General features: G+C 40.4%; 1 protein-coding gene across 1 annotated transcript; it reads left to right on the top strand.

Moving 5' to 3' along the window:
• The first annotated feature begins 2206 nt into the window (after positions 1–2206).
• On the top strand, positions 2207–15293 carry LOC141005907 (excitatory amino acid transporter 1-like). The gene is made up of 10 exons (XM_073477969.1): positions 2207–2246; positions 4614–4756; positions 4846–4983; positions 7840–8044; positions 8136–8178; positions 9260–9540; positions 9634–9867; positions 11678–11872; positions 11967–12101; positions 15083–15293. Exons 2-10 carry the CDS (start codon positions 4618–4620, stop codon positions 15291–15293), a joined length of 1581 nt encoding a protein of 526 aa, XP_073334070.1. The 5' UTR covers positions 2207–2246; positions 4614–4617.
• Positions 15294–16676: the final 1383 nt, after the last annotated feature.

Genomic DNA, 16676 nt, shown 5'->3' with positions numbered 1-16676 from the left:
TTACCTCATTAATACTGTAAATATTAAAATTCTGAGTTTGAATTTCTTCTCCAAAACTATGTACTATATACTTTAATTCTTTTTGCATTTATTTGTTTGCTTGCCTAAACCAATAATAATAATAATAATAATAATAATAATAATAATAATGATAATAATAATAATAATGTGCGTTTGTTTTGTATACCCAGTAAAACAGAGGCTGTGAACTCAGTGTCCTCAATGGAAGCTACAGTCTGTGTGTGTGTGTGTGTGTGTGTGTGTGTGTGTGTGTGTGAGAGAGAGAGAGAGAGAGAGAGAGAGAGAGAGAGAGAGTGAGTGAGTGAGTGTGTGTGCCATCATGACATGATGTGATCCTGATGACACCTTTTGTAACAGGAACTAACGCAGAAGCAGTTTGGAGTACCTTGTCAGGTGTTTATATGTCTGTCTGTCTGTCTGTCTGGATGAGATCCATGAGGACTGAGTACTCTTATCATGGGGTAGTAAGGACTACTGGGTAGCCATGGGAGCGTGAACCTGTTGAGAGGTGTTGTGGCTGGTTTGATGGAGGTGTTGGCCTGAACTGGAGAATTTTCTGACATGAACACTTGGGCCAATTATAAAGCTGAACCTTTTCCATGTTCTGTTTTATTCTGAACACAAGGCAGTTGTTTATCAAATCCAGGAAATATTATTTTGTGTGTTACAGCACTTTGATATGTCAAATTATTAGTGAAAAGTACATGATGAAGAAATGTAATTCATGTCTTCTACTTTTATTTTCTATGTTCTTTTGAAAGTTGACTTTTGAATTGACATCCTTCTCGGTCCATGCATTCATTGTGAACTGTATAAATATGTAAAAAGTAAAAAGAAGTCCGAAGTCACTCTGGTTCTTTAGCTGCTGAATGCTCCACTATGTTCACCAGCCAGTCTCTAACCTTGTCTGTGTGCTGTATGCTGCTGAGCGGGTGGTGTACAGTGGGTTTGTCAGAGCACTGTCTCTAAAAACAGCTGCCTGCTGCTGTTCTTGTTGATGAGTCGATGAGAACAGTGAGACCGAACACCAAAACAAGGAGCTGAAAGAGGCTAAAGCGCTTCATAGAGTTGGGAGAACTGCAGTGTTGGCTGATAATTCTTTGTGGGTTTGTCACTATGAGAGACTCATTTAACATTACACATATTGATTTGATTCACTGCAATACAAATTGTAAATGGAGAACTTGAGTATTTTTGCAATGAGATAGTTCTACTTGTACGTAATACTTCTTCCAACAGTCATCGTCACCTTCAGTATGTTCTCTGATATCCTCGTTAAATAGAACATATTTCAGGTAAAAATAGGCAGACTGAAAGCTAAACTGAAGGATTTAAAACTATAAGTAATGAATTCTAAAATTCACTGAATTCAAAGTACCGACACGAGCACATTACATACATCTACAGAAATGTTTCATTCATTAGTGTGACAGTGACCAGGGAATAGTGTTTGTAAAAGGCTATGTGACCTGATTTTAGGGGTATTCTTCACTAATTATATTGAACTTCACCAGGGAATATTTTTCCATACAGTGAGGTCACTTATTACTGCACAAGCTCCACTTTTTTCTGCTAATTGTGGTGTGTCATTTACTCTGCGGAATTACCCTGAACTATAACACGTCCCGAGTGAGATGATGCGTATCAGTTGAACCTGGTTATTGTCTGATGCCAGAAACGATTCCTTACACGTCTCTACAATGTACAGACTCCAATAAAACAAGAAAAGTCTTTAAAACACAAAGAGGACAGTGGAAGGGAAGAGAGGAGGACAAGAAGTGTGGATGAGACGAGAGGTGAGGAGAATATCTAACTGATATCAAACTATCCTTCCCAGAGAAGTAATTCTATGATGATTTTCATAACAACTCTCAACAAAGTTTTTCATACATCTGGGCTTTACCTGAAACTGTGTCACAGGGCTAACAGTGTTATTATGGGAGCATCATTTTCTAATTCGTCCTCTTCGTCTCCCTCCCTCCCTCCCTCCCTCCCTCCCTCCCTCCCTGGATGTCTCCTCCTAAGTTTTTCAGTTACAGCAGTTGCAGGAGAGCACTCTTTCCCACACACTCAGAGTGTTTCACATTAGAGCTCCAGCTCCCAGTCACTCTGTCCTCCTGACTCCCAGTACGCTCCAGTAGAACCCCAGCACGTCTCACCCTGCCCCGCTGCTGCTTCCAGGACGAACTGCACCACTGAAGAAGATCAACCGTCGGTCCAAACAGGTATGTGACAACCAACCAACCTCTCTTTATGTTCTGCTCTAAGATACCCAGGGTTACAGGTTGCTTCACTTGCAGCAGGTGTTTGATTTTTTTTGGTGGACTCTTGGTCTCAGAACATGAAAGAAGGTGAAAACATTGATATTAAAGGATCAGCTCACTTGATCAAAAAAAGAAAAAATTAAACACACAGGTAGTTTTGCTGTCATTAGTCCATTTTTTGAGACATCTGCCTCCACCCCAATACAATGGAGGTGAATGGAATATCATTGGTAGTGCTCACAACATTGAAAAAATATCTCTGAAACAAATATTTCAAAATCTGGGCAAAGGAAACCCAAACTATTAGCATGACTAGAAACCACTAAAGGTAAGTGAGACGACATGTTGTTATTTGGCTGAATTGACCCTTTATATAGCCGAGTGAATGCTTTATACTGTTACATTTTGTGGTCTAGACCTCTGGTGAATTTATAATGCCATCTTCTTAGTGGTCCTTTAATGTCGTACAACTTTCTACTCAAGATTAAATGTCAAACAATATCTTGTGTTATTTTGTATTTTTTGCTTGAAAAGGCTGTTGGCACATAAATTTTAGCTTGAAATATTAGCCACTCGCATGTATATTAAAAGCTGGGTTTTGATTTTTTCAACTTGATAATATAAATACTTAATATAGTACATATATGCCCATTTGTGCCTTTAAAGACTTATTGGACTCTGTTCATACTGGTCGTGAAGAGATCCATTTCCACTGTGACTTCAGTGTTAGAGAAAGGGGGACACATCTGCAGTCTTTATCCTGAGCAAAAATACTCTTGAAAGTTTGGCTGAAGTTAATTTAAAGGTTCAGCAGTCAGTATGAAATTCACTTTGTGCTTCCCCAAAGCAGTTACTGCTGAACTAACTTTGAGCTGCTTTGAACTTATTATCTTTGTCCATTCATGATCACTCAAAGGACATCAGTGAAATGTATCCACTCATTGCCGGTGTCTTTGGAAACATCCTTGAGGAGCTAAATGTGAATTAGGTCTGTCCTTTCTATGCACAGGGACCAGACCAAAGGTTAGTTAGTGACCTGTTTGGAGTTCAGTCCAAGACTCAGATGTCATACATACACACTCCACACACACACAGTCACAGCGTGTTTTTACTTACCTAATACCAACACCTGTATTATTAGCTTAAATGGCATACTTGATTATTGTCACATGTGGGTGACATTTAGAAAGGCATCACGCTAACATGTACAAATTTCATATTGTTGGATTAACGGAGACTGGAATTCACTCTTTCCACAGTACAGTACACAGGACTTGTATAGCCACCGGTACAACTGGAAGTAGGAAGTGGAAGAATGGCCCTCTGTTATAAAGAAACAGTTTGGCTTTAATCAGACAAAAGAAAAAATGTTTCCACAGCAAAAACTATAGTGGTGATTATAAGGTTAAATGCATTTTCTCAAATGAATCATTGCCAGTGGGCTTTGGGTAAAAGTGAACTAGATACCTGACCTAAAGATGGCACCAATTCAGTCCAATGAGTACTGCTCACCTGGTACATATGCTAAAAAAGTTTTCTATCTTCCATGTTTACTCCTGGTTATGAGGCCCACTGAATATTTCTCATTTTTTTACATTGTGATGACATCACAGATTTTTAATCTCTTTCCTGGAGGAATGTTTTACAAATATAGAACCTCCACGGATGAAAAACTCATGACAGAAAGAGTTCGTTTGCAGGTGGAGGTGTCCTGTCAACAGTCTGACAGACGTCTTGTTTAAAATGGTGCTCTGTGGGAAAATACTTTGTGGTTGCAGGGGAATCTCTTTGCTGCAGCACTGGGAGTGGCCGCTGGGCAAAATTGTACCCAAGGCTGAGTATCGCTGCTGTATCCAGCTTTGGCGCTCATGATTATATAAATGACATTTTCCATTGTTGAACCATTTCATGACAACCAAGCTTTGCATTTTGGTCACAACAACTTTTCTAGGCTTTCCTTTGTGTTGTTTCAGCGTGGTGTCCAGTTCTGTCAAGCACAGCGCTCTGACATGCTGCTCCAGAGGCAGGAAATGCATTTTAAAAAATTACCCACCAAAATAGTTGCACAAGTTGAACTCAGCCCACGTCGTTTGAATGAGGTCAGTCCACTACACAGTGGTGGTGCCAACACAGAAGGCTCCACAGGAAAAACATGAAGTCTAACTGCAAAGAAAATCTCTGTGTGGTGACACTGTGTGCTGGAGAGATTGTTTAACAAACTTTAGATTGCACAGTTTACACATTTTTCTGGATTTTTCTCCTTCAGGCATGATGGTAAGTCTACACACATTCTATTTGCACTAATCAACATATTTGGGTTTACTGCAGCAGGATGCAGCGACTCAGGGAAGGCATTCACATACGCACCATGAAGGCAAAGAGGAAAGTGGAGGAGATCTCCAAAGAGGACATCCAGGCTTTCCTCAAGAAGAATGCCTTTGTGCTGTTTACAGTCGGGGCAGTTGTTGTAGGTGTGTATGCCTCTGCAGTCAGAGTCTTGTCAATGTGATGTAGACACAAACATTGGACACACAGGCCCACACTGCCATTCTCTCTGCAGGTATCGCTCTGGGATTCACGCTCCGCCCGTATAAGATGACCTATCGAGAAGTGAAGTACTTCTCTTTCCCCGGAGAGCTGTTGATGAGGATGCTTCAGATGCTGGTTCTGCCCTTACTCGTCTCCAGTCTCATAACAGGTATGACACATTCTCACATTATCACAAACATTTTACTGATCTGTCAATGGAGAGAGGACTTGTCTTCTGTATTCTCAGAGGTATGATTCAGTTTCTCTTCAGTCAGATTCTTCTATTCAGATGATATGAACATGATGGATATTGTGTTTATAGCCACTTTTTGGTCAGTTGGTGGTTCATGTCTTTTCTTCATCAGCAAGCACCACCTCATATCTGCTGTTTACATGCACTGGATATGAAATGGTGACTCAGCAGTCAAAATAAATCTGACAAAGCAGCTCTGACAGATGTGATCTGGTTTCAGCCATACACTCACACAGCAAGCTTAAATGCAAAATTTGGATTTATTTATTACATCTTTTTGTTCGGCTGTTCACATAATGTTAGCTTCTTGGACTACTTTAAAGTTGTGACTGTATATCCCAAACCAGGTTGCAGGAAATGACATTCAATATGTCCTTGCACCTTTTGTAAAAGAAAATGTAAAATATCAGAAAGTAACTTCATCATATCCCAATTTAACTGACACAGTTTGTTTTTTTTTGTTTTTTAAAAACTTTTGTTGGACACATTGGGCAGGGAGATACAGTATATCATTTTCATAAAAAAGTGGTGGAACTTGGGACATTGGTTAGAAATCTTTTTCACAGACAGAATTATTTTTCATTCAGGTGGACTTTGTTCAACAACCTTCACACTGAGTAATTGTTTTTTGGAAAATCTGAGGCTTTCTATTTCACTAAACTGCAATGGTTATACTGTACATGAGATGCACAAACTGGAGCCGTGGTAACTGGTGACATTTTGTAGACACAAACCTTTGTGTTTTTCAAATTGTGAAAAGATCCACAGTGTGTCAGATTGGTCTAATAACATACAAAAGATTGATTTTGCTTGGTGCCGGGATAGAGGGACAGCTTGGTAGAAGTGGTACACAGGGAGGTCATCTTTACAGCCCAGTAATGAGGAGGCCAGCCTCACCTCCAGCTCACTCAAGAGAGACTCCAGCTGGTTCAGTTATAGGAAAGATTTGGTTCAGATCAATTACAGAGGATGCTTCATCCTTGTGGCCTGTGCACTGGCTCGATTAGATTCTATTCTATTCTATTCAAACAGCAGTGGACCTTCAATTTTTCAAGGCAGTGCCCTCTGCCACGGAGACTTAGGAAAACACTGCACAAGAAAGTGAAACGTTTTTCAGTTTCTAATTTAGGAAAAGTATTTCATTGATCTTTCTCAAAAGCTGAAACATTACTGAGGCTATACAAATGTCTAAATTAGCCTTCAAAGAGACAAACTTTACTGTAAATTCTGAACATGTTTCAACTGTAGAGAAAAAACACGAGGTTTGTTGAACAGGTGCTATAGCTGGGAGAAATGTTGAGATTTTTGGTTGTGTGGTTGTGAACGAGAAGCTGCTGGTTTTTTAAATTTGACTGTTTTTAAAAAGATTTTTTCATCTTTCATACCCATGTAAGAAAACATCAAATCATCATCATAATAATCAGAATCAGCAATCTTCAGTGAGAGCTCAGCAACTCAGTGCATGAGAAAAGAAACAGAAAAAGAAAGGGAAAGCCTCATGAGCCTGTCGCAGTAGTATCCATGATTTCACCCATTAAGTGCAGTTTCTTCTTATGTTTCTCCTCCACCCAAGCCCCCTGGAAGAGCATCAGGCTTTGAAGCCCGTTTTTTCAGTGACCAAACCTTGTAGTTACACCGTCACGTGATGCACTGCGGCCCAAAAAGACTTTTTCCTGTAAGCTTACAATGTGAAAGAGGTGTCTGTAAAAAAGTTGGATACATTCGGCCCAATAAAATTTGAAAAATCTAGAAGAGTCGCGTGATTACATTATTTTATCCGCATTCAAGATAGCCAGGCGCTAAACCAAAGTTAGCCGGCTTGGTCGGTGGAAGTCTCTAGTGCACACGCTCAACGGGCCCCACAAAACGGAAGGTCCGGGTATTTTCATACCTGGGAAGTCGACTTGTTTTGGCTTCATTCACCACTGAGCTGCGTTCATAGGAATAAACACAGTCCCACCTCCAGTGCTGTGTCCAGATTTAATGTAATGTCCTTACCTCCACCTGGTGACAAAAATCGCCGTTTTTATCATAACAGAGGTTTTTATATGCAGTGCTGAGTCTTCTGGCTTCACATTTTGAATGACGAGTGGTGAGAGGTGTTTCCTCTTACACAGGCGCAGATACAAGCTAGTTGGCCATTAGCTGTGGTCTTTGCAGTGTGTAGTGTGCATCTTTTGGCTGAAACACAGACACCAGTGCTTTGATTTCACATTGGTGTGTCTGGGAATATGCCAGAGAAGAGTAGAAGAGTGCCAATATGTATAATTCATACTCAAAACAAATAGGGGGCAGCATATCACAAGCTAACTGCTGCTTACTGTAGGTTCTGTTAGTTAGTTAGCTCAGTTAGCCATGCAGCTAGTGGTCAAGATTGGAATATCGGAGAACCAGGGAAGTGTTGATGTTTACACCGCTAGCACAGGAGCTTTGGGGATGGGGCTAGCTCATTAGCATGCTGACTATAGTAGAAATCTCTGCAACACAGTAAGTAGACATCATAACATCAAAACTGTTATTTTAATAATAATTTTGTTAATTTTTGAATGTTTTTAATTAGAAATCTTATCGCACCTTAAAAGTTTGGCACAATCCATTCAACATGTTCAGATATATAAGATATTTATGGAATATGTGGCGGCAAAGAACCGCCGTACACACTGCAACATGTAATTTTGACACACGACTTGGTGCTGACAGAGCTTTTTTTCTTTCTAAAGAGCATGTTTTGATACTTTGATATTGACTATATTCCCATCCTGTGTCCATTAGGAATGGCAGCTTTGGACAGCAAAGCTTCGGGAAAGATGGGCATGAGAGCTGTGATTTACTACATGACCACGACCTTTATCGCAGTTTTCATTGGTATCATAATCGTCCTCATCATCCACCCAGGAAAAGGATCCAAGGAAGAGTTTGGAAAGCAACAGAAGATAGAGCAAGTCAGTCCTGCTGATGCCTTCTTAGATCTGATCAGGTAGCCTGCATAGCAGAACAATAATGTTACCAAAGTCTGACTGTAACTGCACAGCATCCTCTCTTAACCACTGTGTGATTTCTCATTTCAGAAACATGTTTCCACCAAACCTGGTCCAAGCCTGCACACAGCAGGTGAGCTTTACAATCAACACATATTAAAATGACAGTGCTTTGTATTCATGAACTCTCAAAACAGGTAATTTTGTGGCAAGCAGCTGTGAACCCCTGCAGTGTTCATCACGTCCCAATGAATAACAGATCCAACAACATGCCAGAGTTAAGGTCTGAGGCCACACACTGACTGTAACTGATTCATGAAGGCCCCAGCCATCTTAAAGCCTGACAGCTCGAAAACATTTCAGCTTGAACTTCACTTGAACCCAAAGTCAATGTGTTTGCTCCAAAACTCTGTTTGTCTCCTTCCCCTTATCCTTTTTGCTCTCTCTCCCCTCCTGACACACATGAACTCAGACACTGAGGTTAAGATGCTCAACCAACCCCCCCCATAGTTGATACACTACAAAATCTCCTGCACACGCTCTAGTCTTTTCTTCTAGGTGCTGTAACGTAGGCAACTGGATGTGCTCCAGTTTCTTGAAGACGTTTCACCTCTCATCCAAGAGGCTCCTTCAGTTCTAACTAACTGGAGGGGAGTTGCAGGCTTTTAAACTCTGTGTGGGAGTGTCCTTACAGAGTTGTTAAGGACACGTGAGAGCTCTGAGTTTCAGAGTCATTAGGGCCACTTGTGGGTCGTTGACTCGACTGGCCTTCATGTGGATTGTTAGGGCTAGGTGAGCCCAGGTGTGAATGGCTGGGAACTCAGTACAGCATTGTAGGTGGGTGATAAGTAATGTCGTAGGCCACCTCCTCTTCTCTGTATTTTCTGGATCCGTAGTCTCTAAGTGGCATCTTAACTTGCTAATCTTAAAGCTAATGTTTTAAAGGTATTATTTTGACACACAGAACACATTGTTGTCTCTCTTCATTACTCAACGTTGTACTGGTAAAGCTGAGGGTGAGATATGCCTCGTCATAATACTGACCTGATTGTGCCATGAGAGAAAATGTTGAGTGGGAGATTTTAAAGAATGAGAAAACTTATACCCCAGTAGTAAGGATGAGCCAGGAGGACACAAAACAGTAATTTAGCGTCTGTTTCAGCTGTCAAACTCTGGTGGTATAACCTTGATCCTCTAATTCTTTCATTCTCCAGTTCAAAACCAAATATGGAAAGCGAGTGGTCCATGTGACGGTGACGGTGAATGACACCCTCTTCAACTCAACCAATGCCACCCAGGAGATCATGGAAATCACCCGTGAGGAAGCGATCCCAGTGCCGGGTCAGGTGAACGGGGTCAATGCTCTCGGGCTGGTGGTCTTCTCCATGTGCTTTGGTCTAATAATTGGCAACATGAAGGAGCAGGGCCAGCTCCTAAGAGACTTCTTTGACAGCCTCAATGAAGCTATCATGCGCCTGGTTGCCATCATCATGTGGTAAGAGTTCATTTTCAGTGGGAGGAGCTTCTTGTTGAACAAATGTTACCATAACGTGTCTTCAATAACTCACTGTTCCTCTTCTTCTGTCAGGTATGCTCCTATTGGTATTCTGTTCCTGATTGCAGGAAAGATTGTGGAGATGGATGATCTGACACAGATGGGTGGTCAGCTGGGCATGTATGTCATCACAGTTATCATTGGCTTGATGATCCATGCCATTATTATTCTGCCCACTCTTTATTTTGCTATCACTCGGCAAAACCCCTTTATCTTTATTGCTGGGCTCCTGCAAGCTCTGGTGACAGCTCTGGGGACCTCCTCAAGGTGAGTCATGTCCAACTATGTCACAATTCAACAATTGAACAACACTTATTGCTGAAACAAACAGTCCTGGATTTTGGGAGTTACACTTGTCTGCAGCCAAACTCAAAGTTAGATATCTACTCTTGTTTGTAGCATAAAGACATAAAGCAGGTGGAAACAGCAAGCCTAGGTCAGTCGACAGATAAAAATGTGTTTGCTGAAAGCATCAATATGCTTCAAACTAAGCGTCTAATTGTCAAACAGGCCACCCACAACGTTTTGGCGTTAGAATTGTTGGGCTGCATCAAATGTTTGAAAGTATGTAGGGATTTTAGTAAAGCTTCTGGGCCTGATAACATCCCTAGCCCTGTACAAAAAAAAATTACCATCAACTAGCTGATCGATTTACTGTTATTACTGATATTTTTGACATACATCAGAATGCTGTTTGTTGATTTCACCTCAGCATTCAAAGCAATCTCCACCATGAAACTGATTGGAAAACATTCTGGGCTTGACTGGATATTGATATTGCCACAAAGAATACATTCGATTCTTTGTGGCAGCAAGCTACAATATCAACATTGGCCGCCCGAAATTGATTTTCAGTTTTTGGAACTGCACAGCACGCTCTCTTTCTCTCACATACACATGATATATTGTTTTGCCACACAGACTTACTTGGGCAGGCCACTCAGGTGTATTAAAGGCTGCTAAATTGGTGACCCATTTTCGCACTTCTTATATTTATTTTTTCATCTGCTGCTGTTGGATTAACTAGTGGTCAATCTGCCAATCTATACCTGTAAACCTATACTTATACCTACCGTATATCTATACCTATACCAGTACCTGCTCTCTAAAAAGACTTTTTACGGTATCAACACCATGTCCAAACTGGAAATGCAGACTGATTGTGGTGCAGCCTCTCCTGTTTAATGTAGGCCATTGTTTTGTGAAAGACTGGTAAAAACTGAACTTCCACCTGGTTCGGTACCACGTTGGTTCAGATCATTGCCTGCTGTTGTGAAAATGGAACTGCAGGTGAAAAATCCAAAACACAAGGTGTGTTTTTGGGCAACTTTATAAAACTTACTGCTGATGAAGAAAGTGCACAGAGCACACATGGGACCTTATTTCAGAAAAATATATAATATGCATAAAATATGCATATGTGGTTCGTTGCGAGAGACAGTTCATGTATTTATCTCATTTGAATTCCGGCATAAATTACGCATATGATGTTTGTTGTTTTAAAAGATGGGTCCCTTTGCCTCTTTCTGTGATTGGTGAACATTATTAGATAACAGGGGAGGGGCGGGTCACACACAGACTGGAGAACACACACACACACACACACACACACACACACACACAGAGAGAGAGTTACTTTGAAACAAAATCTGTGACTCCTGTCCTGGTTTTCAGACTAAGTTAATCTACTAAGTCATCATCACTGACTGAATCGTTAGCTTTAACAGTGGAGGTCCTCATTGGTGACTGAAAGTACTGTCAGCTATGATACACAGCACATTACTTCTGCCACTGATAACTGTCACAGATAGTTGGCTGCTGCAATATTACTAAACTGACAGTAGAAGAACTGCACAGAACATGGCATTATGAATGGTGAAATGGGCACGTACTGATACAGTGAAGTGCATTTGAACTAGATGCAATCGCATAGCTCAGAGAAAAGGGAACCAAGTTAAAAGTCAGACTATGAATCTTTATGCAGAATTATACGATAATATTCAAACAAAGTCATTCATAATCTCCACAGTAATGTATCACTGTTCCCTCAAACTGTTTTAATTCTTGCACGTTCCAGTTCAGCCACCCTGCCGGTCACCTTTAAATGTCTGGAGGAAAATAACAAAATTGACAAGCGAATCACTCGTTTCGTGCTGCCTGTCGGTGCCACCATCAACATGGATGGAACAGCTCTGTATGAGGCACTGGCAGCCATCTTCATCGCCCAGGTCAACAATATGGAGATGAACTTTGGTCAAATCATTACCATCAGGTAAAAAATAACAAAAGAGGACAACAACAGAGACTTATTCTGATATCAATAAATACAATCTCTCATCTGTGTATGCCTGTGTGTTTCTCTACAGTATTACAGCCACTGCAGCCAGTATTGGAGCTGCTGGCATCCCACAGGCAGGCTTGGTCACCATGGTGATTGTACTGACCTCTGTAGGACTTCCCACTGATGACATCACTCTTATCATTGCAGTTGATTGGTTCCTGTAAGTAAGCTATTTGTATCATGAACATGTGGACAATAATCTCGTAAATGATCTATTCAAACACAGCTATGTTTGACACATTGCTCTGTGAAGGGCTGTCACTGTAACTTACATCCCCACATCAATCACCTATGTCAGCTTAACAGTCAGAAGCAGCTCTGTAGCTACTACCACCTAGTGACACACTTCTCCTGTCTCCCTGGAGTCTTGTTCTACATCTTCCCTTTTGTATTGAATATTTTTTGCAATGAGTTTTAACATAGAAACATAATTAGGTTTCCCAAATTAATCATTTCAATTAGAATACCCTTCCCAGAAATTACTCAGCTAACTGGGGTAATAGGAAAAAAACCCTTCTCTCCTTTAACTAGGATGGACCAAATATGAGTGTCTGTCAGCCTTCCTTCATGAAGACAAGCCTTTCTTACACTGAACAGAACAAAGTACAGCGGCTAATGAATAAAGACCTGTATGTTTGAAAGCTGAGGGCTGTTAAACCAGGCTAGTGATTGTGACTTATTTTTCAAAAAATTATGTTTGATAATGGAGGTTTAAATAAGTCTAGCCTAAGTTACCATAGAAACTTCGCTCAAGACTAGCATGTTCAAGTCAGGCTACTTTTCAGACATAGTCCCACCTCAGGATTGAAAAAAGACAATAAAATCATTCCTCAACCTGAAGGACGGGAAGGATGAGATGAGGGCTCTATCCAGAGCCAAAAAAGCTGCCTTTCGGACAAGTGACAAAGAAGCATAAATAATTTTATGCTCAAAGACTGTGAAGTCTACTCCGCCTCCAGAGGACCAGCCACTGTCAGTAACCACAGCTGATGTGAGAGAAATCCAACTAAACTGATTATAGATAAGGCTGCTGGTCCAGATAATATACCTGGCTGTGTACTAAAAACATGTGCCGATCAGCTAGCTGATGTTATTGCTGACATTTTTAACATCTCATGCTAACAGGAGGCTGTTCCCTCCTGCCTCAAGACAGCCATCATCGTTCTTGTTCCTAAAAGGTCTGCTGTGTCTAGTCTTAATGACTACCGCCCTGTAGCTCTCACCCCAATCCTGGTGAAGTACTTTGAGAAACTGGTTCTCCAGCACATCAAAGATAACATCCCTGCCAGCCTGGACCCTCACCAGTATGCTTTCTGAACCAAAAGATCCACAGAAGATGCCATATCTACTGCCCTCCACTCAGTCTTCACACACCTGGACAATAAGAACAGCTGTGTCAGGGTGCTGTTTGTTGACTTCAGCTCAGCATTAGGTCTTAGGTCAACTTTATTGTCACTTCCACAATATGTTAAAAACATACAGAGGTGTGAAATATTGTTTCTCCTCATCCTAACTACTAGTGCAACAGAGAAAACTATAACAACAGAAAAAATGCCCATTCAAGACAGGTGTTGTTGTGCCTTCTTAGTGAGTGCTATAGTGTCTGTGGTCCAGAAGAGGTCATGATATCCGAGATGTTCACCCCCAGGAACTTAGTGCTAAACCTCTACGTTTATTTATATAGCATCTTTAAAGAGCAGAAAATCACTAAGTACTTCACAACAAAATGACAGAAAAACAAAAACAAAAACAGCCAGCCAGCCAGCAAGCTGGGGGCGAAACATAGAATATAAAATAGCACACACTTTTAAGTCAGCTTAAAAGCAAGTTTAAACAAATGAATCTTTAACTGTTTTTTAAATGTGTCAACTGTGTCCACATTACGTAAGTTCAATGGAAGAGAGTTCCAGAGGGTAGGAGCTACTACTTCAAAAGTACAGTCAGTCTCCTTTTGTCTTTAGCCTGATGCAAGGAACAGTTAACAAACCCTGGCCAGTGGACCTCAGAGTCCTACTTGTGTTACAGGGCATTAGGAGCTCTTGAATGTAGGTTGGTGCCTCACCATGCAGGGCTCTAAATGTGATTACCAGGATCTTGAAATGAATTCTGAATTGTATGGGCAACCATTGTAAAGACATAAGGATTGGTGATACATGAGATCTTTTAGTGGACTTGGCCAAAGATTTGGCAGCAGCATCTTGTACAACTTTAAAAGGTTTATGGAAGTTTTGCTTAGACAGGTAAAAAGTGAGTTGCAGTAATCAAGTTGCGAAGAAATAAATGCATGAATGATTATTTTCAACTGAGGTCTTGGGACAATGGGTTTGAGTTTGGCAATGTTTCTCAGCTGATCAAAGCAAGAATGAACCAAACTGTTAACATGCTGGTCTAGAGTCATAGTCTGACCCATAAAAACACCCAGATTGCAGATAGTAGGTTTAACTGAAGAGGTTAAAGGGTGAAGACATTCATTCACCTTTGGAACAAAGTCATTAGGGGCAGAAATAAGACTTTCAGTCTTGTCAGTGTTGAACTGTAAATGATTATCAGCCATCTAATCCTTTATACAGATTATGCAGTTTAGCAGAACAGTTGAAACATTTGAGGTTTAAAAGAAATGTATAATTGAATATCATCTGCATAACAATGGTATGAGATGTCTTTAGAAATTAATTATTATCTGCCCAAGAGGAAGCAAATACAGGGACAAGAGCATTGGGCCCAGGGCAGAACCTTGGGGAACCCCACAGAACAGAGACTCAGCACATGAGGCTTAACTGTCAACTGTCACCAAAAAACTCCTGTCTGACAGGTATGAGGAAAACCAATCCAGAGCCGATCCTACAATACCAACCCACTGCCTAAGTCTGTTGGTCAAATAGTTTAAAAGGCAGCACTTAAATCTAATAATACCAACACAGAACAACCCGCTTCAGCTCGCAATAGCAGATCACGAGAGTCACAAGTCACAAAATTGTTCAGTTTTGTGACTTGTGGGATTTTTTTTTCATTTCAGTTACATGCAACTTAAAAAATAACGTCAAAGATAACGTTACCCTAAAAAATAGCCGTAGTTACCTGTACCTTACGTGTTGTCCCACTCATTTGCCCCTCAATTCTCTGTTTTTCTCTGGGTTGTAGGGACCGCCTGCGTACCACAACCAATGTTTTAGGGGATTCGATTGGAGCCGGCATTGTGGAGTTTCTGTCTCGACATGAGCTTCGCAGCAAAGATGTGGAGATGGGAAACTCGGTGCTGGAGGAGAAGGAGAGGAAGAAACCTTACAAGCTCATCTCCCAGGATAGTGATTTTGAAAATGACAAACGTGCTCACAGTGAATCAAACATGTAGTTCAAAACTTTGAAGATCTGCCACATCTGTTAACACGTACAAACACTTGCATCTGGTTCTGTTTTGGGGAGTAGGGACCTAATTGCGAGATGTTGTTGTCAACTATAGTTTAACTGTCATTACTTCACACTTTGGATTTGTTAACATTCCCTATTGTCATGTCCCAGAGGTGAATTTCTTACATTCCTATTTCTTCTAAAATTACCAAGAAGACATCCTTTAATACTTTCATCTTCAAATAGGACTGGTAGTTTCTGCTGTGTATGTTCACTACTATATTGAATATTTTAACTTCATATTAACCTCATGTAGACATTGAGGTGAAAGTAGATTTTTATACATGCTGGATGAAGGATTTAAAAACTAAAGTGGTGTTTTTGAAATAAACCACAGAGCATCTAAGACCAGTTAGCAGGGCCAGAAAGGCTGCAGGGTACAATCAGTCCCATACAGTCATGGCGTCATGAGTTAAGTGATTGCTTTTGAAGATATCATATGAACAAATTATACATTCAGACTTTTACCATTTTGTCACTAGGACATGATCAACTTGACTTAAATTCCAATTCTATCTACATTGTCCCAACATTAGTTGGTTAGTATTGTGGTTATTACAGGTGATTACAGACATTTTATGATTCAGTGGTACAGCTTCTTTCTCACACACCTATAATTGCATGTGCATGTGTGTGTGCACATTCACATGTTGACTATGTGTAACTTGCTGATTTTTTTTTACCAACATTACTAATTCACTGTAGACATGAGACAAGTGAATACGTTCGGTTATTTGTACATGCTAAAGCCTCTGACTTCATTATGAAGGTGGAAAACAGATTTCCAAGTCTTGACTGAAATTCAAAAACTTTTTGTGAGAACAGTTGTCTTAGTTCTTGTTTATTATATCTTCAGAGAAATAAACAGAAAAAACCTTTCTGGCCTGTCTCTCTTTTGTTGAAAAGTCAGGGGTTGTTTCAGTTGGTTAAATAAACTGTATTTTCTAAATTGTTCTCATACAGTATGCATATTTTTGTTTGTCCCTATCACTTACTTTATTTAAAAAATAACATAACTGTCCAGTAAAATAGCTGTACATCATAGTGTATCAAATGAAACACGAGTGCAGAGTGCACACACTGTGAAGACCAGTGTCCCTTCCTGACAGATCATCGCTCCATGTGAAAAATCAAATGGTTGAAATAAGTGAATAAAGTAACACTGATTCAGATTGTTTAAAAGAAATGTGTAGTATCTGAATCTGACACAGATAATTAATGAGCCAACTAGACCTAACTTAAAGGATCCCTCAAAATCAACCTTCATAGACTTCATTATGTGCAACAGGAGTGAAAAAATAACTGCTTCTGGTGTTTTCAGTCTCAG

This window comes from Pagrus major, chromosome 12 (assembly GCF_040436345.1).
Source record: "Pagrus major chromosome 12, Pma_NU_1.0".
Lineage (NCBI taxonomy): Eukaryota > Metazoa > Chordata > Actinopteri > Spariformes > Sparidae > Pagrus > Pagrus major.
The sequence above is the reverse complement of the archived record's forward strand: the minus strand, read 5'-3'. Positions and strand labels throughout refer to the sequence as shown.